This window comes from Melanostigma gelatinosum (assembly GCF_949748355.1).
Source record: "Melanostigma gelatinosum genome assembly, chromosome: 8".
Lineage (NCBI taxonomy): Eukaryota > Metazoa > Chordata > Actinopteri > Perciformes > Zoarcidae > Melanostigma > Melanostigma gelatinosum.
In genome coordinates this window covers 16649216-16672992 of record NC_136641.1, presented here as the reverse complement: position 1 = coordinate 16672992, position 23777 = coordinate 16649216, and the positions used below count along the sequence as shown (strand labels likewise).

The 23777-nt window shown below is 43.7% G+C and overlaps 3 protein-coding genes across 3 annotated transcripts; all 3 read right to left on the bottom strand.

Moving 5' to 3' along the window:
• Positions 1–3150: 3150 nt before the first annotated feature.
• tktb (transketolase b) lies at positions 3151–9824 on the bottom strand. The gene is made up of 14 exons (XM_079274382.1): positions 9582–9824; positions 7726–7843; positions 7505–7618; positions 7283–7380; positions 6502–6693; positions 6081–6208; positions 5807–6003; positions 5445–5609; positions 5069–5225; positions 4839–4969; positions 4660–4743; positions 4451–4547; positions 4158–4277; positions 3151–3976 (listed from the first exon to the last, which is right to left on the bottom strand). Exons 1-14 carry the CDS (start codon positions 9686–9688, stop codon positions 3804–3806), a joined length of 1881 nt encoding a protein of 626 aa, XP_079130508.1. The 5' UTR covers positions 9689–9824; the 3' UTR covers positions 3151–3803.
• A 797-nt stretch (positions 9825–10621) lies between these two features.
• Positions 10622–13811, bottom strand: lrrc23 (leucine rich repeat containing 23). The gene is made up of 8 exons (XM_079273867.1): positions 13369–13811; positions 12270–12373; positions 12044–12164; positions 11799–11940; positions 11342–11472; positions 11073–11209; positions 10763–10967; positions 10622–10668 (listed from the first exon to the last, which is right to left on the bottom strand). The coding sequence occupies exons 1-8, from the start codon at positions 13459–13461 to the stop codon at positions 10639–10641; spliced, it is 963 nt and encodes a 320-aa protein (XP_079129993.1). The 5' UTR covers positions 13462–13811; the 3' UTR covers positions 10622–10638.
• Positions 13812–14047: 236 nt separating this feature from the next.
• Positions 14048–23047, bottom strand: rbm10 (RNA binding motif protein 10). Its single transcript, XM_079273011.1, has 23 exons — positions 22936–23047; positions 22184–22262; positions 21574–22102; positions 21338–21490; positions 21165–21234; positions 19734–19807; positions 18753–18839; positions 18575–18635; positions 18304–18462; positions 17996–18156; positions 17740–17837; positions 17482–17569; positions 17167–17350; positions 16997–17070; positions 16837–16918; positions 16623–16714; positions 16309–16500; positions 15921–16112; positions 15663–15719; positions 15375–15569; positions 15119–15166; positions 14935–14990; positions 14048–14681 (listed from the first exon to the last, which is right to left on the bottom strand). The coding sequence occupies exons 2-23, from the start codon at positions 22198–22200 to the stop codon at positions 14594–14596; spliced, it is 2757 nt and encodes a 918-aa protein (XP_079129137.1). The 5' UTR covers positions 22201–22262; positions 22936–23047; the 3' UTR covers positions 14048–14593.
• Positions 23048–23777: the final 730 nt, after the last annotated feature.

Below are 23777 nucleotides of genomic sequence, written 5' to 3'. Positions count from 1 at the left end.
TCACATTCAGACTGTTCGGTAAGACAAGTGGCTGTCAGTGAGGTTAGAGAGCAGAGGACACACAATCTCATTCAAGGCCACTTTAAGGGACAATATTGATGGTTGGGAGAGCACAAAGCCTGTTCATTCTTTCTACAGTCAGCTCACCGCTTTCTTCTTTGGTTCTTCAGCTTTCTTCGGCTCGTTTTCCCACAGTTCCCTACACCTCACAAGATCCTTCAACCTTTCTTCTGCAGACTCAAAGACTTTCTTCACCCTCAGACTCTGCATACAGACAACAGAGAAAGGCACTTGTTAGCAGGCTTCCGTTAAACAAACTTATGACTAATAACACAATAGCCCATAATCACAATTACTGTGACAACGCTGGAGGTTTGGTACCCCTGAACCATTTTGTACTAGCTTAATATCAATGTAATAAAGCAGCAAACAGAAACTTAAATAAAACTTGCTGCAGTGTTGGATATGTTACCTCATTGTTTACCTTGACTAAGGGTACATTATTATTTATATTTGCAAAATAATAAGTAACTAGACAACTTATAAGTAGGTGGTTGGACTGTCTTACCTCATTCCAGGAGGGAACACAGAGTGCCTTTGGGATTTCCAAAACACGGAGCATTCCAAGTTCATCAGTCACAGCCAGGAAGTGCTGCTTGGCTCTATGTACAAAAAATGTCCAGTAAATGAGCTTCAACAAGGAACTTATAGAAGAAATATCAATAAAACAGACAGAGAGGAAGGCCCAGTCCATATCTGAGTATCAAGAGAGTTCCCAGGTATGCACCAGAGAGTATACTATAATGTTTTATCGCCGTTATGTCTTTAATATGTCTTACATTCTATTAATGTTTTTACTGCCTATAATATTTTTTATGTATTTGTATTATTGTGTAAAGATGTATTATATATATATTTCATTGGTTTTATCATTACAGTAATTTAGTCTCAACTTACTGTTTTCAGTTATTATCAGCTTGCCATCTGTAAAGCACTTTAAATGGCTCTAACCTATAATAATACATCCACATAACGTATGAATGATATATCCAGCACACTCAGGTTTAATGCCTCAACTAGGTCACAGGCTTACTTCCATGTATTTCTCATTCAGGCAAACCTTTGTTTGGCTGAACATTGGCTCAACATTTGGCTCAACATTGCTTCATCAAATCCATACAAGTTGAACCAAATGTATGTAATGCACGTTTGTTCAGGTGGTGAATACTATTTTCAGAAACTATTCTGACGTTCTTATGAGGCTTTTTAATATTTTGTTACAGAATGTTGTTGCTTGGACCAACCTTGGTACCCTGTATTTGAAGAACGACAATATCGAGTTTTGTGTGTGTGTGTGTGCGATACATTTTTTTTTATAGATGTTTACATAGTTGGCTGACGTTTTCTTTGTTAAAGTTCGGTCTTATTTTCTTAGCTTGCACACAAGGCCTTCAAGATTGCCCAGTCGCTGGAGCCGCTCTATGTCAACTGCTGGATTGGACAGGTACAACGACATCATATGACAATCTTTCACGGGCACTTGATCATGTCAAGGAAATGGACGCTTGGAAATAATTGTGTCCACGATTAAAGGAAGAGTGCGTAGCATTTAGGGAAATCTAATGATAGAAATGAAAAATGTTATTAATAAGTATGTATAAACGGCTGACAATAAGAATTGTGTTTTGGTTACCTTAGAATGAGCAGTTTATGTCTACAGAGGGGATCTCTTCACATAGTCCGCTATGTTGCACCGCCATGTTTCTACAGTTTCCCAAAACGGTACTATGTTCTTGGCTAATATCAACTGTTATTTGATTGATTGTCAGTACATACTTGAAATACATATTAAAATGTGTTGATTCGACTAAAATAATAATATAACACTTGATGAATTTCTGTCTTTGACCCTGTTGATCTGTCCAAATGGTAGTTTTGTCCCTCTGTCCTCTCACCAGGCGCTGATAGCAGAGAGAGCGGGAAGCTATGACACCATGGATCTTTTCAGGCACACCACTGAACTCAGCACACAGGTGCGTGAACTCCCAAAATCACTGGGGTTGCTTTTGTAATACTCACTCATTAGCTGACATATAACAGTTTAATCTTTGCTTCAACTGCTTCTTTTCAGCTATCAGCCTTTTGCTACTACAAGCAAGAGATTGTTGTTGAGTAAGTCAACAAAAGTCACATTTGTTGAACCAAATTGAACTAAAGGCACAAATGAACCAATTTGTCCTTATGTGGAGATCCCTGACAGAAACAAGGAAGAAAGCATCCCCTTACAGACTGAATGGAGAGCGGGGTAATTAAATATAAATGGTATAGTGACAAATGAAAGTATAGTTCGGGTCCAGTGACTGGTTTGAAACACAAGTTTTACTATCTCTGCAGTGACGGCAGTCCATTCTTCGCCAACTGTACCTTGTTTTCTTACTCAGAATAAAAGGGGTCTTTGACAGTCTGAACACTGACAGCTCTACAACATGTATGACAGGTGTCTGTAAAAGCCACATGTCTCAAACACTCAACCGTAAAACCAGACCAGCAGTCTGAACCCACGCTAGCAGCTTTGAGAGATTGCACTTCGGTACAAGTGCTTACAGCTAAACACCTAAGTCAGCAGGCTAAAGTTTTGCAGGTACGTTTACCATGCTCGCCATAGTTTGCAGTGTTGGCATGCAAACACTTGTTAGACATCAGTAAAAGAGGAGGCTGAAGGGAATGAGTTTGTTTTGAAATTAGTATTTTGGTCATATTTAACAGCATGATGGGAACATTTCTCTTAAAACCAGAGACCGACCAAAAATATCAATCACACGGTGGAGCTGGCAGAGAAGTCTGGGGATCAAAGTTATTAGAATACCTTGTGTGGGAACCATTAATAGCTGTACAACATTTGATGCCAATTCATCGAGCAGTTGACACAGATGGGTGATAACTACAACATGCTAGTCGCGCTAGATCACAAGTCAGAGGATCGCTTACATCATTAGGCGTCACTTTGGGCACCATGAATATCTGTGCAAGACTGCATTGTGATCCATCCACTAGCTACAGTATTTTAGTCTTTTCCAAAGAGGCACCGACGTTGCCACTCTTAAAAACACACCGCTAGCAAAGTAGGGGAAAAAACTAAAAACACAAGACTTTGGGTTAAATATTTTTAATTCAGCACAACACAGGTACAACGGGACGACACAAGTGCCCTGGAACACCAGGAACTTTGTGTGATGCCCATGTGGCCAGAACACAGAAAAGATGTCAAACTGCTCACAGCAAACTGGTTTAAGCATCAAAAGACTACACAACTGATCTCGTCACTAAGATTTATGACAAACGGTAACAGTGTTTGTCGTAGAAGAAGGGAGGCAAGAATGCCAGACAAGTGAGCGGACATGAGGTATGGTTGTAAAAAAAAGGATTGGAATGCAAAACAGAAGTAGTGGCCTGACCGTTTACAATGGAGCAGAACCGGGTCTGCTGCTTGTATGGTTTTTAAAATCTGTCAACATACCACATTTACAGTATTCAGTGATGTTTTGTCTGAGCTACTAGAACACATAAGAGGATACAAGAAAGGAATGTTGCAGAGGAACCTGTCTGAAGAAGAGGGTACTAGATGCTAGGCTTTGACAATCCTATTCCCATCCCTCACAATCTGTGGTAGCGACAACAATACCGGGTGAGCACACTGCACAGAAGTTAACAGGTATTCAGGAGAACAGGCCAGTTAGCTGCGAGTTGGGTAGAAAGTCGGTTGTAACTGAGCAAAGCGGCAAGCGAGTGGTACGGCGCCGTCCTTAGTTTGCAAAGGTCTGACGCACGGCATCGGCAATGTGCTTGGCGCTGATGCCAAAGAGGTCGAGCATCTCTTGGGGCTTTCCGCTGTGGGGAACACCGGTCACTGCCAGCCGGGTCACAACGATGCCAGGCTCTTGGCCCACTGCTGACAGCACTGCTTCACCAAGACCACCTGGACAGAGGAGACAGACCATCAGCTCAAACCACCAAGTGATGACATGATAATGCCCTCTTAATAGACCCTGGTAGATCGAGAAAAATCTCTGCATAAAAACCACCCCCACTAAGAAACTCTGCTCATTGGTAAATGACGAGAGAAGCCTGCAGTAGCACAACAACAGAACACAACCTACCCTCCTTGTAGTGGTCCTCCACAGTGATGATCTGTCCCTTTGTGGCTCTGGCACTGGCCAGAATGGTAGCGGCGTCCAAGGGCTTGATGGTGAATGGGTCAATTACGCGGATGTTCTTCCCTATAGGTATTCATTAGATTGTTACTTTGGGAAATGTTTATTAGACCATATTAGCTAACCTAGAGACTGATAACTTGTATCCCCTGAATTACCAAACATGAGATGTGGATTAACGTTATGAATAGTCAGCTTCAATACCTACATCTAGCCACTAGAGGGCAATGCAAGCTTACCTTCAATGGCCAGCATATCAGCAGCAGCCAGGGCCTCATGCAGGGTAATACCAGCTCCAATCACAGTCACACAATCACTGTCAGACTGGCGCACAACCTGGTAAAGTAGACATTTATTCATATACATTCATTTTTCTGGTGTTTCTTCAAATCTTTTGTTGCTACTAGCTACTTGGTGCACAAGTGAGCATCATTGTATTGATCTTTACCTTAGCTGTGCCCACTTCAAACTTCTCATCCGGAGAGTAGAGGACTGCAGTTTCTGGTCTACTGGTACGGATGAAACAGATACCCTGAGAATATAGAGTGATGAGTTACCGCATGAGAACTCCCGTCACTGTGAAGACTGGATTACTGGACAAACTCTGCCACAAGGTGGCCTACCAACCTTGGTGTTTGCTGACAGCTCAACGGCTCTCTCTGTGGACACTGCGTCACTGGGGTAAAACACAGTACATGTTGGAATGGCACGGAACATGGCCAAGTCCTCGAGGGCCATCTGGGAAGGACCATCCTCACCTGAAAGCAGAATAAGATCAGTCGGGGGGCCGGGTACACTCACCCCCATAAAAAAAAATGTAATAAATAAAGCTAGTGACGCCTTAGCAGAAGGCTTACCGATGGAGACTCCGCAGTGGGACCCCACCAGGTTGACATTAGACTGGGAGATGGCTCCCATACGGATCTGGTCATAGGCCCTAGAGAAAAACGCGGCAAAGGTGCTGGCGAATGCAACCGTGCGGTCTCGGGTGGCACAGCCAATGGCCACGCTTACCTGCAGCAGTAAGTAGAGATTGGTATTTAGGGTTAGTCTTAATGACAGCATATGAGATAAGGCATGGAGAGAGCAGTAGGAGCCTTGGATTTTCATGTTACAGAATGAATAGTAACAGATTAGACCTATTTGGAGCAGATTAAGGCCGTGAAGAGTTAAATGGGAGCTAAATGTATCCCCCTTTCATAAGTTTGAGGGAAAGAGTGAAATATTGCGTACCATGTTCTGCTCAGCGATGAAGCACTCAATGTAGCGGTCAGGGAAGGCCTTCTTGAACGTCTCTGAGAAGGTGGAGTTTTTGGTGTCTCCATCGAGGGCCACCACTCTCTGGCTTGCTTGGCCCAGCTTGACCAGTGCAGTGCCGTATGCACGCCTTGTTGCCATCTGACAGCACAGGAAGGAATGTGTGAATACGGATTAACACAACAAAACAATCTACATGTAGGTTAAAACCACTGAGTCAGCAATGACTGTTAAAATGAGCTTTGCATACATTACTACACAGGATTCAAGCGTCCCTAAAAATGTAATCAATTACATTCGGCGGCGTTCAATAGGAGCACAAATCAGTAAAAAGGTACCTTGTCTCCCTTTTTGTATGCTGGGGGTGAAGGCAGGGAGATGGGGCTGAGGTCTGCGGGTGCCGTGTCGTCTGCGGGCTGCTCGGGGGACAGGGTCTTGTTGGGGACCTGGATCAGAGCCTGCAGGTCTTTCAGGACAGCATCCACCCTGTCCTTGGGGATGGGCTTTCCATGCCAGTTTTCAAGATCCTCAATATCTACAGCAAAGAGATAAACGAGTCAGAATCAAATAGCTCAGTAAATAAAACAGTCACCACATGAACTCCACACTTACTTTTGAGTCCTTTGCCCTTGAACGTCTTGGCTACAATGCAAGTGGGTTTGTCCTTCACCTGCTGAGCCTGCCAGAAAGCTTTGCACAGCTCCTCCACGTCGTGTCCATCCACAACGTAAGTGTTCCACCTGCAAAAACATCAGTTTAACAGCATGCAGACACATTGCAGCAAATATTAACCCAAAGCCGTCTGTACCGACTTCTGAACCAACACGTTAAGCATTACACTCATCGCCTGGAAGAAGGGAGCAGAGAGAGCAAGACAAGAGGCCACAGGAGGGTAGACATGTGGAACACCAGTGTGTGAGAGTTGGACAAGTGAAAGTTCAACCCAAGGAAGCTTTTGAAGGATATCAGAAGGTCCCGATTATATACAAATATATGACATTAAAGGTTATGTTAATGAATATTTGGCACTGACCCAAAGGCTTCACAGCGCTTGCGGTAAGCCTCCATGTTGTGCTTCAGGGGCGCAGCTTCACTTTGACCGAGCCGATTGACATCCATGATGGCCACCAAGTTGTCCAGCTTGTAGTAGGAGGCAAAGGCCATGGCCTCCCACACCGAGCCCTCTGAACACTCGCCATCTCCCATCATGCAGTACACACGGTATCTACACCACAATGAGGAAAGGATTATCTCCAAACAATGAAGCACATAATACTACATGATTAAAGTCTGTCACGAATATAAACAAACAGAACTTCAGTGGAAGCAGCAGTTCATAATAGCCTTCTACTTTTAGATTATAGAGTTATTATTGTTCTTAGAATCACCAACAGCTACTCTCCCAAAGAAGAGTTAAATAAATCGTTGCTACTTTTAATATAACTCTGTTGCAGCAGTGCAAGACCTTTTGACCTCACTGCAGGCACCAATCAGGGCGTGATTTAACACAATTACATCTTCACTACTACAGGTGCATCCATTAAACGGATGACAGTGTTTCAGGCATCAGTTTAAAAGAAACCAGTTACCCGACTGCAGTGCAATCACTGTTAAGAACGGCTCTTTGTTAACCAAATCCCTTGTTGACTCAAATGATTTAACAGGAACTACCCACAACATGTATGGCATTTCAAGAATGATAGCAACAGTCTAGTTGGAGTATGGAGAGCCCATGTCCTTAAGTAATCTAATTCTAACGCGTATAAGCCTTGGAACCTCTTAATGAATATACATATTTTTGTATCCATGCTCACTCTGATTTGTCAAAATGTTTGCCAGTGTATGCCATCCCACAGGCAGCCCCGAGACCCTGTCCCAGAGATCCAGTAGCCACATCAACAAAGGCCAGTTTCTGATGAATAGAAGAGGGAAAACGAAATGTTATACAAGATATAGACAGCCTAACTTGAACATGATAGTGTGTTCTCCAAGGAGACATGAACACCAGAAAAGGGAACGCAGGATTTTGAACTTACTGGTGTGGGGTGCCCCTCCAGGTCGGAGTCAACCTTGCGCAGGTTGAGCAGATCGGACTCCTTCACGAAACCCGCCTCTGCCCATGCAGCATACAGGACAGGTGCAGCATGACCCTGGGGGGGGGGGAGGGGGGAGAGTCTTTAATGCCAGTGGTGATGCCGCATCACAGGTGAGCTGGCCGACTGAAGGATATTCTCCCTTGAAAGAAATGCAAGCAAACCTTTGAGAGCACAAAGCGGTCGTTGCACTGGTTGCGAGGGTCCTCTGCTTTGTAGCGCATGGTGTTGAAGAAGAGCACAGACATGAGCTCCGCTGCACTGCAGCATGATGTGGGGTGACTGGGGGAGGGGGAAATGGACACTTCTGGTGAGCACATGGCACAAGAAAAACGCCAAGTGTCTCAACAAGAAAACAAAATCCACACACACACACCGTGCACATACATGCATGTGCTGCTATATTCAGGAATCCTCACACCTGTTTTAGTTTGACAATAAGAACAACTCGTGTACCACAATTCCTAAAAAAGCATTAAAAGAAAGATGCATTTGTAATGCTGCCTGCATTACAAATTCATTCATATTCATTCAAATTCATTCATATTTTAAAGAGAGCCTTTAATCTTTTGGAATTAGGAAAATAAATCTAGTCAATAGATTGTTAATCTGCAACATGATCACATCAGTCATGTTTCCACACTTCAACGCATTTATAAAAAAAACAAAAAAAACACATGTTAACTTGTGAAACAGTTAGTTGCGGCATAGTGGTGAAAGTATTGCAGTATTCATGTTTTTGTTTTTAAAAACAGGTTACGCGACAGTATCTCTGCTTCCCTATGTGGGTTAATTTATAAATGGCATCATTTCAACCATGCTGGAACACAGTTATTTTATTCAAACAAACACCACGGTCACTGTTAAATTTCATGAGAAAAGAACCCAGTGCTCCGTTTACCGCTTGTCCCTTTGATGAGCGATAACCTGTTGGGAAATAAACTGAATGAAATCAGATGCTCGAGTGCAATGTCCCATGTCGGTCAAATGATGAGAAAAAACAGGTGTTGACTTTTGGGTGTCAAAACTCAAAAACATCCTTTGTTAAATGAAATGGGAGACAACACAGTAAAGACATCCAGGATATAACCCATCCATTTCCTTGCCAGTTGGCATAGGGAAGTAACAAACAGGTTTACCAACGAACATTTCCTTTTCAAAAGGTGGCAGTTGCGCAAGTAAAAAAATCACAATGCTGGATATCTTGCAATGTGAATACAATGAAACCGTAGACTGGAAACAATGGTTACACATTAATTGCATTTAATTAAGATTAAACACAGAAATATTTTTAATTGTGAGTGTGTACACTGATCTATGGAGAGTGTAGTAGGGCTGCAAGAATAATCTCTAGATTAAAGAAACTATAAAACTACACCCCCAGCCATTTAAACTATTCCCGCTTGGACTCTGGTTCAACCGAGAGTGACTGTGAAGAGGAAGACGTCAGGAAGTCCGACATTTAGGATGAAGCAATACTACAGGTGCCCTTTTGATTGCCTTTTTTTTTTAGTCATACTTTACACAAATTTCCTGCAAACTATTGCAACTGGTGTGCATTCCTGTATTTGGCAATTTAGCATGCATCTGCAACTTTAAATTAGAGCTTCAAGCTGACCACGAGAGTCCCCGTTCCGCATGATCATGTGGTTTCTTGTTAGCTAAGAAGCAGCTCGGTGCTAATGACAAAGTTTAAAGCTAGCAACTGCTTTACTAGAGTGCATGGTTTCTCAGACACATTGCACCGACTGTACGTCAACACAGGCGCACCAATTGTTAGCTTATGCTAATATTAGCATAGACTATGTACTATGGACAATTATACCTCACAAAGTAGCTTAAAACGTCTGCTGTGGCTGCGTGGAGGTAATCTGCAGCACGTGCCAACGGGCCACGCAGGTAAAAAAAACGTGCTTCAGATAACGTCAGTCACGTTACTATTACAAAGTATTGTATATTTTCTTCGTACGTAGCGGTATGCTTTTTAAAACTCCCTCCAGCGTTACTTTGCATAGCTTACCCGGAGTTAGAGGCGCATGTCGCCTTGATGGAGTTGATCCGGAGCTTATTGGCGACGTCTTTCAGCCCCTGCAGAGTTTTCTCATCGGGTTTGTGGTAGCTAGTCATGGTTTCTGGATTCTTTTTTTGGGGGGGGAAACCGCGTCCGTTTGAGTAGTTCAGTTACTTCAATTACACCGCTGCTTCCCGGGGTCGTAGGTTCAAAGCTGCACACCGCCGCTGGTAAACTGTCCGATGCAAAGCACAACCGAGGAAGAAGCGTCGAGGGGAGGGGGGGTTTATGTCTCCTCCACAGCCACGCCCACCTCAGCCAACCATTGGAGGAACCGTCGGTACCAGTTGCGCAGGACCTTGTTCCCTGTGCAACTTTCAGAAATCATTTCCACACGTCAACGATATAGATCTGCGGCGACTTCGTTCTTACCATTTCATTTGCAGCCACTGCTTTGAAGACTTCAAAAAGGGGGCAATCTTTTTATTGAGGTCGCTTCCTGGTCGTTTGTATGATGTGAGAAATGGAAATATTAATAACTTAAGAATAAAACTATTCATCAGAAATAATTGTTTGATTTGAGACAATGTGCATGTGCTTGGAGATCAGTGTAGTTCAGAATACATATGGGGATTTTTCAAATACATGCATGTCGCTGTTCCTTTAAAGCTGAAGCTGGCCGGCTGCCCAACACGGAAATGGTGGATTTTGCCCTCTCATCCTTACTCAGGGAAACACAGGACAGAAACTCGAGGATCAAATACTCCCTCATTTCTTATTCCTTCGTTACTGACACATTATCTGCATTTGTAGATGTCAATGGAGACAGAAAAAAACACAATTTAATTTGTTTTATTGTTCGAAAAATAGATAGGCTGTAATAGTGTGAGAACATGACACAATCAAACCGTGTACATACACATTCTACAGATACAAAGTGCATCAGACAGATGCCCTATCAAGATGTAGCCTAATCTACTTTTCACAATCAGCCACCCACCTACACACCAAGCCTGTGTTTTAAAGGAAGTCAAACACTTCCTCATTTTGGCCATCATTGCACATCTTATTGCTCAAATTCCTCTTCGTTAAGTACCTGAAAGGACATGCATGCCATTAAAACAACCAGCAAAAGAGCAGTTTATGTCTGAGCATGCCACAAAGAGAAATAAGATGTTTATCAGCTTTACCATGCTTTTAACCCGGGCCTCAGTCCTCTCCTCGGGGTCGACAAGATCTTTGTCAAGTCGCTCCAGCTGTGGCAGGAGAATGAGTAGACTCAGCCTGTAGTCTGTCATTTCCTCCAGAGGATTTTCAGAAAGGACCAAAGCTCGCAGAGTTTTTGACACAAGCGCAAGCCCTTGCACAGCGTTCTCATCTAAGATTGCATTGCCTCTAAAAGACAGAGACAGAAGCATGTGGGATATATAATCTGGGACATATCATTTTATTTGGGGTGTTACTGAATTGATGAAAGGCTCTGATCTGTTAACTGTGTACCTGACATTGAGGTATTGGAGACACTTCATGTTGGGGCTGAGGCCGTCCAGAGTATCTAGCTTGTTGTCTCGAAGGTGAAGAGTGGTGAGGCGCTCTAACTTCTCTAAACCATCCAAATGCTCGATAACATTTTGGGCCTGAACGAAGAGCAAGGATACTTACAGGCAATCTATTCCCTGGGTCATTACATGGGTATTAAGGCTGGTGGTCAGTGATCAACCTCATCCCGTGTGCTAGTGCTATTCATCAAATAATAGTGCTTTTATTACCAGATATAATTCCCGCAGGTTGGGAAGGTTGATGCCATCAGTGGAATCCAATTGGTTTCCCCTCAGCTCCAGAGTTACCAGGTTGGCAAAACAGCCACTCTGAAGACCATTCACTCTCTGAATACCGTTACCTGCCAGAGAGGTTGCTAAATGTCATGTCAAGGGCTTTCCAAACATATATGTTGGGCACAACATATGTGATTAATTGCTGATAAGAATTTGTTATATCCTATATATAGACTGAATGATAACACATGGCCTTATAAACCCCCATCTGATCAAATACATAACTCCTGTGTTGTTATCACTTCTCTAATTTCAATTCATAGTGACATAGTTAACTTCCTCATTTGACAGACTTCACTTTAGGAAACTCAGAATAAGCTTAATGCATCATCAGTCATTCACATAGTGAGCGTGAACACCACTTATCCTGACATAAAACCAACAGCTCAACCTGTAAGATTGAGGCTCTCCAAGGCAGGCCCGACCAGGCCGTCCAGGTCTGCTAGCCGGTTCCTTGCAATACTCAGCCATTGCAAGTAGGTCAACTGAGCGAAAGGTTGCCCTTTGAAGCACTCCACTGCATTATTGTCAACCTACAGAGGAAGAAATCAAGATTCACCATCAGTTGGAGTGACTGATGCAGACAGCCCCAGAGACATCCTTTTTTCTAAATAAAGAAAGAAGAGAGGTCCTTGCCTTCAGCCAGAGCAGCTGGGTGAGAGATGCCAGAGGAGAAAGATCAATAAGGTGGTTGTTGGATACGTCCACAAAACGTAGGTGAGTATAACTGCCGATTGCAGCAATGTCATTCAGTCCGCTGAGTGGTACAATGATGTCGAAGGGAAAGTCGGTACAAAGAGATTGTTACAATTAATGGGCGATGGCAGCCAATTTGGCTTTGAATGTATTTTTGCCATCTTACTTGTCTTTTAGGTCCACTTTGACAAATGCATGTCCAAGTCCATTTCCTGTTCGGCACAGCAACGAGAGCCCCCGAACTATGGTTTCTTGGGTCAAATGGCAAACCTATTAGAAGGGAAGACGTCACAGGATTATGCCGTCAAAATTGGTGGTGGTGCTAACTCACAGGGGAGTAGATGTACAACAGGACCCCATCAGCTCAGACACAAGCCCCTCTACACGATGGAGCTTCAAAAACACCTATGTAACTGTGAAGTATACTTAAAAATACTGCAGTCACACTTTTGCATTAAAGGTACAAATAATATACTTCAACAATGCTTAACGAATAAATGACCAATGATGATTTAATGCAGGCTGTATCATACATTCCTGTTGCTCTTGTCAACATATGATTAAGTCACTATGACTTTATGTGATTTGTTCACACTTAGATCACCAATTAAGGGATGTTAATTCAGTTACCTCATATTGAATTGATATGCAACCAAATTAGCTGGATTCCAGACACAAAAGTTCAGACTCATGCATTTGCTCAGGGGTCAAAATGGTTTTCAATTGCCACATTTATAACCTAGAGAGGGTGCAGCATGAGTTGTTTTTCCAATATGTTTTTGTCAATTATTGTGCAATCTGAAATAATATTTCTTAATTGATGAAGTGTGAATAATTGCATAGTCATATAGTGACTTGATCACTTTAATCGTGGTGTGTTAATGGTCAAAGATAAACATCCCTTCAGTAGATTATATGATTTGTACCCTTATTATAAAGCGTTCATGCCAACTATAAACCTAAGCACCCATAACGGCCAGTATTTTAATGTTCGCATATTCGACACGTGCTGGGGGCTGAAGAGAAATGGGTGGCGGAATCAAGCCTTAACCTTTATGTTTGGAGTAGATTATGGCACGAGACCAGCGATTTTTAGGATATTTTGTTTTAAACTCCAACCTACTGTCGTAAGGTTACAGTTCTTGCAAAAATGAGTTATCTAACATAACTCTGCACTAAACTGAGTAGAATACACCGCTCACGTAACAAAGACGTGCCTCGTTGTCTGTTACATTTCTTCAGAAGTGATCTCTCGGGTTAACTAGTTCTACCTTCTCGTCCTCTTCGGCTCCTTGTTGGTGCGCTTCTTCCTCTCCCTCTACATCCGACAAGACTGCATCCTCAGCCACCTCAGACATCCTCCTCAATTTAGTTTGTGTTTTCACCAAAACAAAAAACAAAAAAAAGAGTAGCGGGTGCAAATCAGCAGACCTGTTACTTGACAAGCTGTTAACTAACGTTAGTCGAACCGCACTAAGTTTACTGTCGCTAACGTCTAGTTAACGTCTGGTAAACTAGTCTACTTTATGCGACTGTTGCAAGTCCGGCTGTTGAGTTCTTCTTTGTAACTTTACCATCATGAAGAAACCGAAATATAACCAAAGTTTACTGAAAGTGACCTGCAGAAGGAACAGTGAACGCTAAAACAAAATGTAGTTCATGTCTGACAACGAACGAAGAACCGCTTTGTTTGTAGTTTCCAGGGAAACTTAACACGCGCACAGGTGTTATAAACGCATTCAGGGGTCGACCAACGTGCTGTGCAACAACTATGCAGGTCAAGATGTTGCACTATATTCCTCTTTCTTTAACCGCCGATTTGTAAAAACACGGCTTTAGAAATTTAAAATGTCGAAATATTAGCAACTGTTTTACTGGCTCGCCCATAAAAGACATTCATCATAGATACTCATGAAAATGTTATTCTGAATACTTAACAGGAGCTTGATGAAACGCAGTCACATTTAAACAAAATACAGAAATAAAAAATAACTTTCTCCAGAGATAATGATGTATTACATTGTGAATTCGTATCTGCAACATGACACTTTTCATGTACACACTAGTTTTAGTGTGACGCTGTCCAGTTCATGAGACCTCTTCTAAAATGTCCATGCTCAGATCAGTCATTCACTGAATGACAAGGCATTAGCATTCAATTTAAAAAAAAGAATCTATGGTGCATAGACAGTAATATTAGAAAATCCCAAATGTTTCCCCAACCACATTAAGCTTGTTTATCACACAAGCTCTGAAGCACGCGAGGACACAAAACTGCATCATTCAGGAAGAAAGCAAAAAAAGTGCATTCTGTGCAATATCCCGACATCCACTGCTACAGGACCAGTTCATGTGTATCACCACTGTTGAGGTAATTGTAATTACAAACCAAAATTAAGAGGTTTATCTATACGACGTTAATGGTGAAGTGTTTCGTGCTAAGTTTTGTCATTGTCCCGGATCAGGAAGTTGAGATTTCATGGGGAGGGCTCATTCCACTTGCATATTGCGCAACAGAAGCCCTTTCTTCACTCCTCCCTGCAGCATCCTGGCACCAAGACTGCCTGTGATCCCTTCACTAGAGAGAGAAATAAAATAACATGATTACACACACAAACCAAAGTAAGCACACACTGTGTGGAGGAAGCAACAGGTCTTACAATTATAAAACAGGACTATCACCATGTACAGATATGTCTGAACAGTACAAGAGGAACAAGGTATGGCAATAGTATTTTGTAAATGACCACTTCTGCACACCTAACCTCAATTGTAAACCTCAAACTATAAGACATAAACATGAGTCTGTATTTTCCATCAATGCTGCTTACATGGGGTTAAACTTCCTCCTCTTAGGATCAGGAGGCTCAGGTCCATCCGGAAGTCTCTGCAAGCAAAAAATAATAATAAGAGAGAGAAAAAAGTGGCGAGTGAAATTAAAAGGACAATGAAATGAATACGACTGCTACAAACAGAATCAGTCTATGCACAGTCAGATCCTGAGGCTGGACTAACCTCTTTCCCTGAAGATTCCTGCTGTACTTTTCTCTGCTCCAAGTTTTGCTGAGGACAGACAGTTACAAGTTTAGACATATGTACCCAGAGGAACATCTTCAGGCTACACTTCTGTACTTAACAGATAGTAAAGACAACAATTTAACGAAATACACTGGAAGCAAGTTGGCTTTCCTGCCAGGAGTAAACAGATACTTCTAATTTATGCTGTATTTGCAACGGTGTGAAGTTAGATTCAAGCTGTCTTTGTAACCACCTTATGTAGCTCAGAGAGCTGCTGGTGCCTGATGAGGGCCTCCTTGCTGGGGAACTGCCTCCGACACAGCAGACAGGCCAGTTTAACCCAGTCTGTCATCCTTCCTTCCTTCTCTTCTTTGTCGCCTCCTTCTTCTTCGCTGTCAGTTTCTCCACTGTAGGCTGGGACCAGACCCTGCGGAGGAGGAGGGGAACGCTACAGAAAAAGGATGCAAGATCAAAGACTGAGGAACAGATGGGACAGGAGCGGGATTTTGATAGTAGGTAATCACTTTGACCACGTCCTTACCTCTGCACTTTGTCGGATCTGGTCCAGGAATATCTGAGGCCGTTCAGACAGTGCACCCTGCAGGACAGAAAAGCCAAATCAGAGGGATTACCAAGCCACTAAGGCCTTATCTTACTCAGACATTATCTTATCACTAAAGCGGGGTGAGAGGTCGTAGGAGCCTAAGCCAGAGTCCTTCTTCACTATGATTCCCTGCTGCCCCCAAAGATACACCCGTGTTTACAGCTAAGCATACGTGTGTGTGTAAGGGTCATGTACCTTTTTCTCCAGAACAGCATAGCCTGCGTCAGCACTGGCAGATTCTCGGCGGTCATCAAGGCGACTGTGGGCAGGCGCCCGGGTGTGACCAGGTGGAAGCGCCGTGGAGCCGACGGCCGGGGAGGAGACAGAACGCATGTTCTCCTTGTGTCTGTTGAGACTCTTAGCCCACCGCTCCATATCTTTTGCAATCTATTCGTATAAAGCCCAAGATATGCAAATCAGCCATTTATATGGACCGAACAGAGGAAGAATTACAATTGAAAGGTCACCGGAAACAAAATGCAATCCAACTCAGTAGTCCAACAAATACCACCACGGCGAAGTCTAACATTTCCAGAAAATGAACAAAGCAAGCACATCTGTCAGTACTCAGCCTGTAGAATACCTGTTGAGCAGTTTTATTCTTGGGTTTGTCTTTCTTCTCCTTGCTGCCGAGGTTAGCGAACGGGGAGTCTGAAGGGGCTGCGCCTGTGGGAGCGCCTTCAGAGTTAGAATGGCCAGCAGCAGCAGCAGGAATGTAGGTGTGCTTCTCTCCATCCCAGTACATGTACTGCTGCGTGTGAGGGTTGAAGTAGTACTGCAAAGAGGAAGGGTACACAGAACCAGACTTAAAACGCTGAGGAAGAGGACACGTACAGAAAGATATTTCAAAGAGTGCTGGCTTGACATTTTGACTGCTGTACATTCACCACTCTTTACCTGGGAGTTAGGGTCATAGTAGAGCCCTGTGAGAGGCTCGTAATAGTAGCCAGAGCTTTCGTCATACTGGTATGTGGACACATCTGGCACAGCTACAGTAAAAAGACACAGAACAGTCACAAATTTAAAAACCTTTAATTGATCATAAAAGGTTAGCGTGACAGCATTGTGTTTCATAGATTCAGATAAACACAATGGGAACACAGAGCCTCACGGTATTGCTGGAGCTCGTGTTCAGTGCCTGGGGTCGCAGGTTGGCTGGCAGCAGCTGGTTGTGGTTTCCCCACAATCTCAACCTGTGAAGAGACAGAGCTCAGTGCTCAGCTCGAGTAATGGCATCAAATAATGCGAGAACACAAAAACTAATATTGCACCTGTGTAACGGCCGAGCCGATGTGACTCGTACGAGGCTGCTGCACGACTGCTGATCCAGATGCCGCTCTCTCAGCTGCAACACACAAACAGGTGGCTTAAGTTGGCTCAAGCTCAATTCAAATGTAAACAGCTGTAGAGATCGTATTGGTAATATGCTCTATACATTTACCTTGGGCTGCTCCTCCTGTGTATGCCCCCATCTGGGCTGCTCCTGCACCATCTGCCTGGGCCTTATAAGTTGTGCCATCTAGCCCAGAGTATTCGTTGCCTTCCTGGCTGTACGTTACTGCTGCCCCCTGCTGATACACGGATGTATCGATACCCTGGCTTACACCGGATCCATTCTGAGCGGTCTGAGTGTGAGAAAGAATATTTTTAAACAAAGGAAAAACACACGAATACAATCATAAATACACAACATTTAATTAAAGAGGTGTTACACACCGGTGTTTTCTTTGCTGTAATGACAAGTCATTTAAGTTACCTGCGTGACCGCCCACTGTGCAGCAGCTATAGCTGTGCTGGCCACCGTAGCAGCACTCACTCTGCTGCCATCCGTCAAGAACACGTCACTGGCATAGAAAAGAGGCACAAAGAGGGTTTCAGTGAGTTTCTAGTGACCAACATTTAAAAGCTTGTCAGTTACACATTTGGTGGTAGATTATTTTTTGTGCAATAGCAGTAATGTGTAATTGTCTCTTGTGGTTTCTTTAAAGCAGAGTTTGGGTGTGCAAGTGTTTACCGTTTGGAGCCTTTGGCAAACTCCACCACAATTGCTTTCCCATCAATAGAGAGAGACGGATGGAGAGCCTGCAAGATCTGGAGCAGCTGAGAAGCTTCCTGTTGACCAAACAAACAGACCTGTGAGTTAGTGTGCATGTGCATCTGTTGAGGATGAAGCTCATTTCAAAATCATCAGAATACGTCACAACAATTATAAAAAAATGCATCCGTTGAGCACTTATGCATGTGTGAGTCTGCCTCGTTATGTTTCGCACCACGATGGTAGAGAGCTGTAGAAAGGCGAAGCCCCTGTTGAGATGCGTGTGCTTGTCCTTGATTAGGCGAACATTGGAGGGGGCGAGAGTGGCGAATGGAGCCAAAGCAGATAAGATGGTTTCCACTGCGGTATGAGGGCCGAGGTTTCTTAGAATCAGAGCTGGTGCAGGAGAGGATGAGAGAATGTTACATTCGTTTGTGTTTAATGACGTCGGTACGGTCTCATCATAGTCTTCATTGAACAAAAGTAGATCTTTCTAAATAGAAGAGATTAACATGGTGGGAAAAGGTCAACAGATAGACTTACTGTCATTGGCAACATCTGCCTGCTGCGTAGACTGTCCTGGACTCACAGATGGACCAGAGGGGTGGTAGGGTGCTGGCAATGGCAACAAGCCCTGGGCTCCCTCCTTCTGAAGACCAACGGGCAAATCCCTCTGCAACTGGGGCAACTTGAGCTCAGCCTCTGGGGAAAGACACCATGCCATTTATGTATAATTATAGGATGTGGGAGAGCTTGTGTTCTTTTAAGAGGAGAATAGTTGAGGTATTCACAGCAGCCGTGTTCATTTTTTTACCTGATTTAGGCACACTGCATTTGAAGCACTTCTCCCTCCTTTTAAAGTTTTGCACACCGCACTGTTGAAATGTTTTTAAAAGAATGAGCCACTACATTGATTGATACACATGCATACAATTCACAAATAGAATTTAGACTTCCATATATGCATGACACACATTGCAAACACACACAACCTTGTTGCAGAGCCAGTCCTCATTGGCACGGGGTTTTGGGTCACTGTAGTGCATCGACACTCTTTGTCCCAGAATCAACAGTACTGCCTGAAAGAAAAAGAAAGAGAGGGAGGGGGAACAAAGAATGATTATCAGAGATAATTAGGCCACACGTGCCAGAGAAAGGCCTCATCTCACAAGAGATGAGAGAATGAGAGGGACGAGAGGGAGAGGGGGGACAGAGAGAAAAAGAGAGTAGAACTAAGGCTGAAAGAAAGAGGACACCAGAGAAATGCAACCTTCAGCTTTAGAAAATTGGGACGGACTGAGATGGTGTATGTGTAGTGTGTGTGGGTGTCCATTTTTAAAAAGGACACAATGTGTTTTATTCAATCGTGTCATCCCTCCCCCCTTAAGGGGAAACCTTTTCCACACATCCCATCCCACTGTCACCACCTTCATCCCCAAAATAGACAATAGATCCATCCTAAAGATGTAATAATGGTGGATGACCCAGATATGGAAGATTCAAAAACAAGAAAAATGAAGTACTGTATTGGTTCTGATTCGACATACAATAGACCATGTGAGAAGGTATATTCACAATGTCACGCTATATCAGGCACTGAAGACTTGAGAGAGCGAGTGATAACATGTCACTGAAGAAAGAGGAGACGCCTATAATAGAGGAGCTTGAATTGGGCAATGATGAGCAAATGTGACTGGGAGAGTTCAGTTATGAAAACTATGCAGTTAGGCCCCAGACAAACAAACGTCAGCATGATGTAACACGCATTCGCCTGTTTGTGGAATTTTACAAACAAAGACCTACCTACCTCAGGGACAAAATCATGTTTCCACTCTGTGTCTATACCATACTGGAATGCATCGCGTGCACATGACAGGGTATGATGTGACTGTACACGTGTCCTGATGTTAACCTACATGTCCCATTGTATGCATGTATATATGTGTATGTGTGTCTGTGTAAGGGAGAGTGACCTGGTTGGTCTCCATCCAGCGGGTGGCCTCCTGTATGACATTAAACTCGACGAAGGCGAATCCTCGGCTCTGACCTGGACACCGCCCAGCGCCATGGTAACCGAACAACAACAACAACAACATAACAACGCAGTGAGGGGTTAGTGCTTCATGTCCAGAGGAGGGAGAGAGAGAGAGAGAGAGACCCTGTGTCAGCACTAATAAAATAAAAGCATTGCTTCCTCTCTCCCTTGGAAATAACACACACCTGACAGCCAGTTGGAAAGCCACTGTCGAAATCTCCACAAGGGTGGGAGGACGCAATGTCAAGCATCTCAACAGGGTCAAGGAAAGAGGGGGAGAATCCTATCCACTCATCAGTTTGAGCTTTTTGACTTTGAATGATGAAGCACCCAGGCACCAACATAACAGACACACAGACACATCTCTGCGATTTTGAGAGTCAGAGTGCATTCTGAACTATGCAGCACCTATTTCAATAGGTGGAATGCTCCATATTCTGTCCATGCATTACTATAACGGACTGAGAACACATTATGCAACATATTTATATTCATATCATGTTTAACAACACTGTACATTGTATCAGATCATCATTTAAAACTGAGGGGGACTTATTCTAAACAGTGATGCGGGAGGGGGGTGAGAAAGACAAGAGCAGTGCAGAGGACTGTAAGTGTGCCCGAGTTAAATAGGCACACCTTACAGACAACCAGTGCGGTAGCAAAGAAGGGAGGCCAGTGAGACGATGACCGTAATGGAAAACCTTTGGCAAAAGAAGAGCTTTTTTCTGAGTGGTATGGATGACGCTCACATAGCTTAGAGGTAGCTGCAACATTCATATCCTCCACACTTGCACTCTCAAAAATAGCTACAATGACAAACACCATCAATATGCATTCTGCTTCCCGCTGCTCATTTCTCAGTTGACAGTGTTAGTTTGTGAGCATTGTTTAACTACTCCCTCACTTTGAGATGGATGAGGCAGAATCATGAAAAGGGTAAAGACGATAAGAAAATGAATGCCATGGAGTGAAGATCTAATTCCTATCACTGTGCGCATGCATTCTGGTCCTAAAGGCAAATATGCATAGAGCTCATCCTTTGAAGCGTGCATGGATGTTTTGTTGCCCTGTGAGCACAGATCAAAAAAAAAATCAAAGCAGGAATCGCAGCAAAAAGCCTGTAAGAGTATAAAAATATAAAAAGGCATTCTTTGCATCAGCTATCTATCCAGAGGAAGACGGTGATAGTATGAGAGAAGGAAAAGGAAAAGAGAGAGCGCTTATTAATAACAGAGAGAAGACTGAGCAGATACGGGAAAGTCACCTGAGAGAGCAGTAGGATGGAAAAAGCTGGTAATGAGTGCAACACAAAGGGAGAATGAAAACTGAAATAAAAAACGATTCCAGGCAATGAACAAGTTTTTACCTGAGGATTTGTTTCTCATGAGGCGAACCTCTCTTGGCTGGATCCCCTGCTCCTGAAGTTGTGCTCGGATCTATGAACACAGAGGCATGATTACATTCTAAGCCAACAGACTATAAAAGACCCATGAACCATCAGACTACTCCCGAACATGAGCAGGAGACATATACGCTTACCTCATTGGTGGTGACATTGGGTGGCAGCATGCGAAGCATTATGATGTTGCTTGGCCTTTGGTTATGGTCTAGATCTGCACGGTAGTCCTGGTCCAACTCCTCAAGAGACAGGTCTGGAGCGTCACTTCTTTCCTCTGCCCCCACTGGAAAGGCCTGGATAGAGCAGTCACAAATTTGAACAACTAAATAAAATTGTAGCAGTTTTCTTTAAAGAGGACGGACTTGTCATGGCTTACCCTTCTCTTCACCGCCGCACGGGAGAACCTGTCCTCCTCTCTCTGTCGTGCAGCGTTGTATTCCATCTGTTCTGAATGAGCACCACCACGACCCCAGTTGCCATCCCTACCCCCTGAATGAGGGGTACTGTTTTCGGGAAAGCCTCTTCCACCTTTCCCCCGACCTCTTTCCTGCCGACCAATCAATAACTGCTCAAACTCCCGCCTGGATCCCTCCTCCTCTCTCTGAAGCAACGGAGGGGTTAAATCAGGCTGCGACTGAGAGCACGGGGGCCACAGGAGCCCTTTCCCCCCACGCCCATCTCCTCGCTGGTGAAACCCCGGACAGTCCTGTAGACGACCTGGCGAGAAGTCACGGACGCCCAGGGATTGCTCTTCGTGGCCGTATAGTCGGTCCTCCTCTGCTCTGACATCATATCCTGCTCCCGCGTCCTCATCCTCCTGGCCGTAGCCTCGGTAGTCCATGTCACGAAAGTTATGATCGTTGTGGGTGTTGCCGTATCGACCTGTGCGGTCACCTCGCCCACCCCTGCTGACCATGAGAGACAATGTGAGGGACTAGTCAGACACATCTTATGATGGAAAGGCACTACAAGAAGGTTTAGCTCACCTCCGCTCATAGTCCATGCTGATTCACTGACTCTTCTCCTGGTCTGCCCTTCGTCTATTTAGTTACAGCATTGGATACCCTAGAAGTACATCAGCAATGTATGAAATGATTTATGATTAAATAATCTGGATAATCATGGGGGAGCTTTGCTGGTTGACTGATCCGCCAACTCTGCTCCTGGTCTCGGTCCTATTTTGTATTTGATAACAGCATGATATATGATGGAAGTAACACATCAGCAATGTACTCTTTAGAACGACAAGCAATATTCACGAGAATCGGAGTAAACGTTGCTGCCTTTTAGAAACAGAGTCAACCCTTATAAGAAACTGCTTTAAAGAAAAATCTCAAAAGTAGAGGCCTCCTGGGGTGCACAGTAGTGATGCGCGTTCAATAGAGTCAAGAGGCATTCATTTAGGAGGCCAAGCCGGCTGCACCTGTGAAAAACTGCAACTTCTTCAACTTTGACTGATATGAAAGCTTGACACACCAAAACCCATAAATAAAACGAGTCGAGGCATAACTTTGCATCACAAATGAACATGCGTGCGCAATGCACATGCTCAACCTAACTACTCAAAAAAAAGAGTATTCAACAATGACGTGTGGCGGTCATCTCGGTTAGCGGACAAGCTAACAATTTTAGCCTGTGGTTGGCTAGCTAGTCCAAAGCAGAGAAGCTGTCTCTAAAACAGTTTGTCACCCGTTGTAAACTCACCAACAGCAGTATTTGTAATAGAACGAAGCCTTACCAGTGCCACACGCAACTAACAATAGCTCTCCTAATGTCACGTCGAAGCCCAGGTGAGACGGGTGTTGTATTTTTCACGGAACCCCGTGTAAAATGGCCACAGCAAGACAACAATTCGGAGAGGGAGGGTACAAATACCTGACTCTGGTATGTGATTAGTGGTTGGAGAGCGAAAATATCAATGTCGACGGTGATTGGACAAGACAGACAGGCCGCCCAGAGCCGTAGAAAGAGCGAGTCGCGTCAACGGAAGATGAAAATGCTTGATTGTCACGTGATTCACGGACACTTCATATAATTCCAGGTAGTATTTGGCGGGCACTTTGAACCGTAGATTGCGATTATTGCTAATTAGTCGTTAATATTAATAATTTTACAATACTCATACAGAACAACATACGTGTTTAGATAGTTAAATATTTTACAGTTACCTGCCTTGTTGACATACATACTTTAGTACATATACTTTAGTAGAACCACAGTGGCCCTCTGGTAGGGATAGCCATCTTTAGCTACTCTTATAATACTATTTTTTTCATGGCTAAATAAATGCTTTTAAAGACACATATAGAATTATAGTAACCATCAGAAGAGAATCAGAAGTTATTTATAATTGAGATATAACTAAATATTGTTTCTAGAGCAGCGACGGAAATAAATGGCTTAGTTGATAACGGCTTCCATGGTGATAAGCCACTCCTCTCTGGCGCGTCTAGCTAAATGAAGCGAATAACCACAAATGGTCCTGCGATTAAGTGTAACGTGAAGACAGTGAGGCAAAAGCTGAGTAGCGGAGCCATTTTTTAACACAATAACGTTAGCTACCAACTTAGCCGAGGCCTA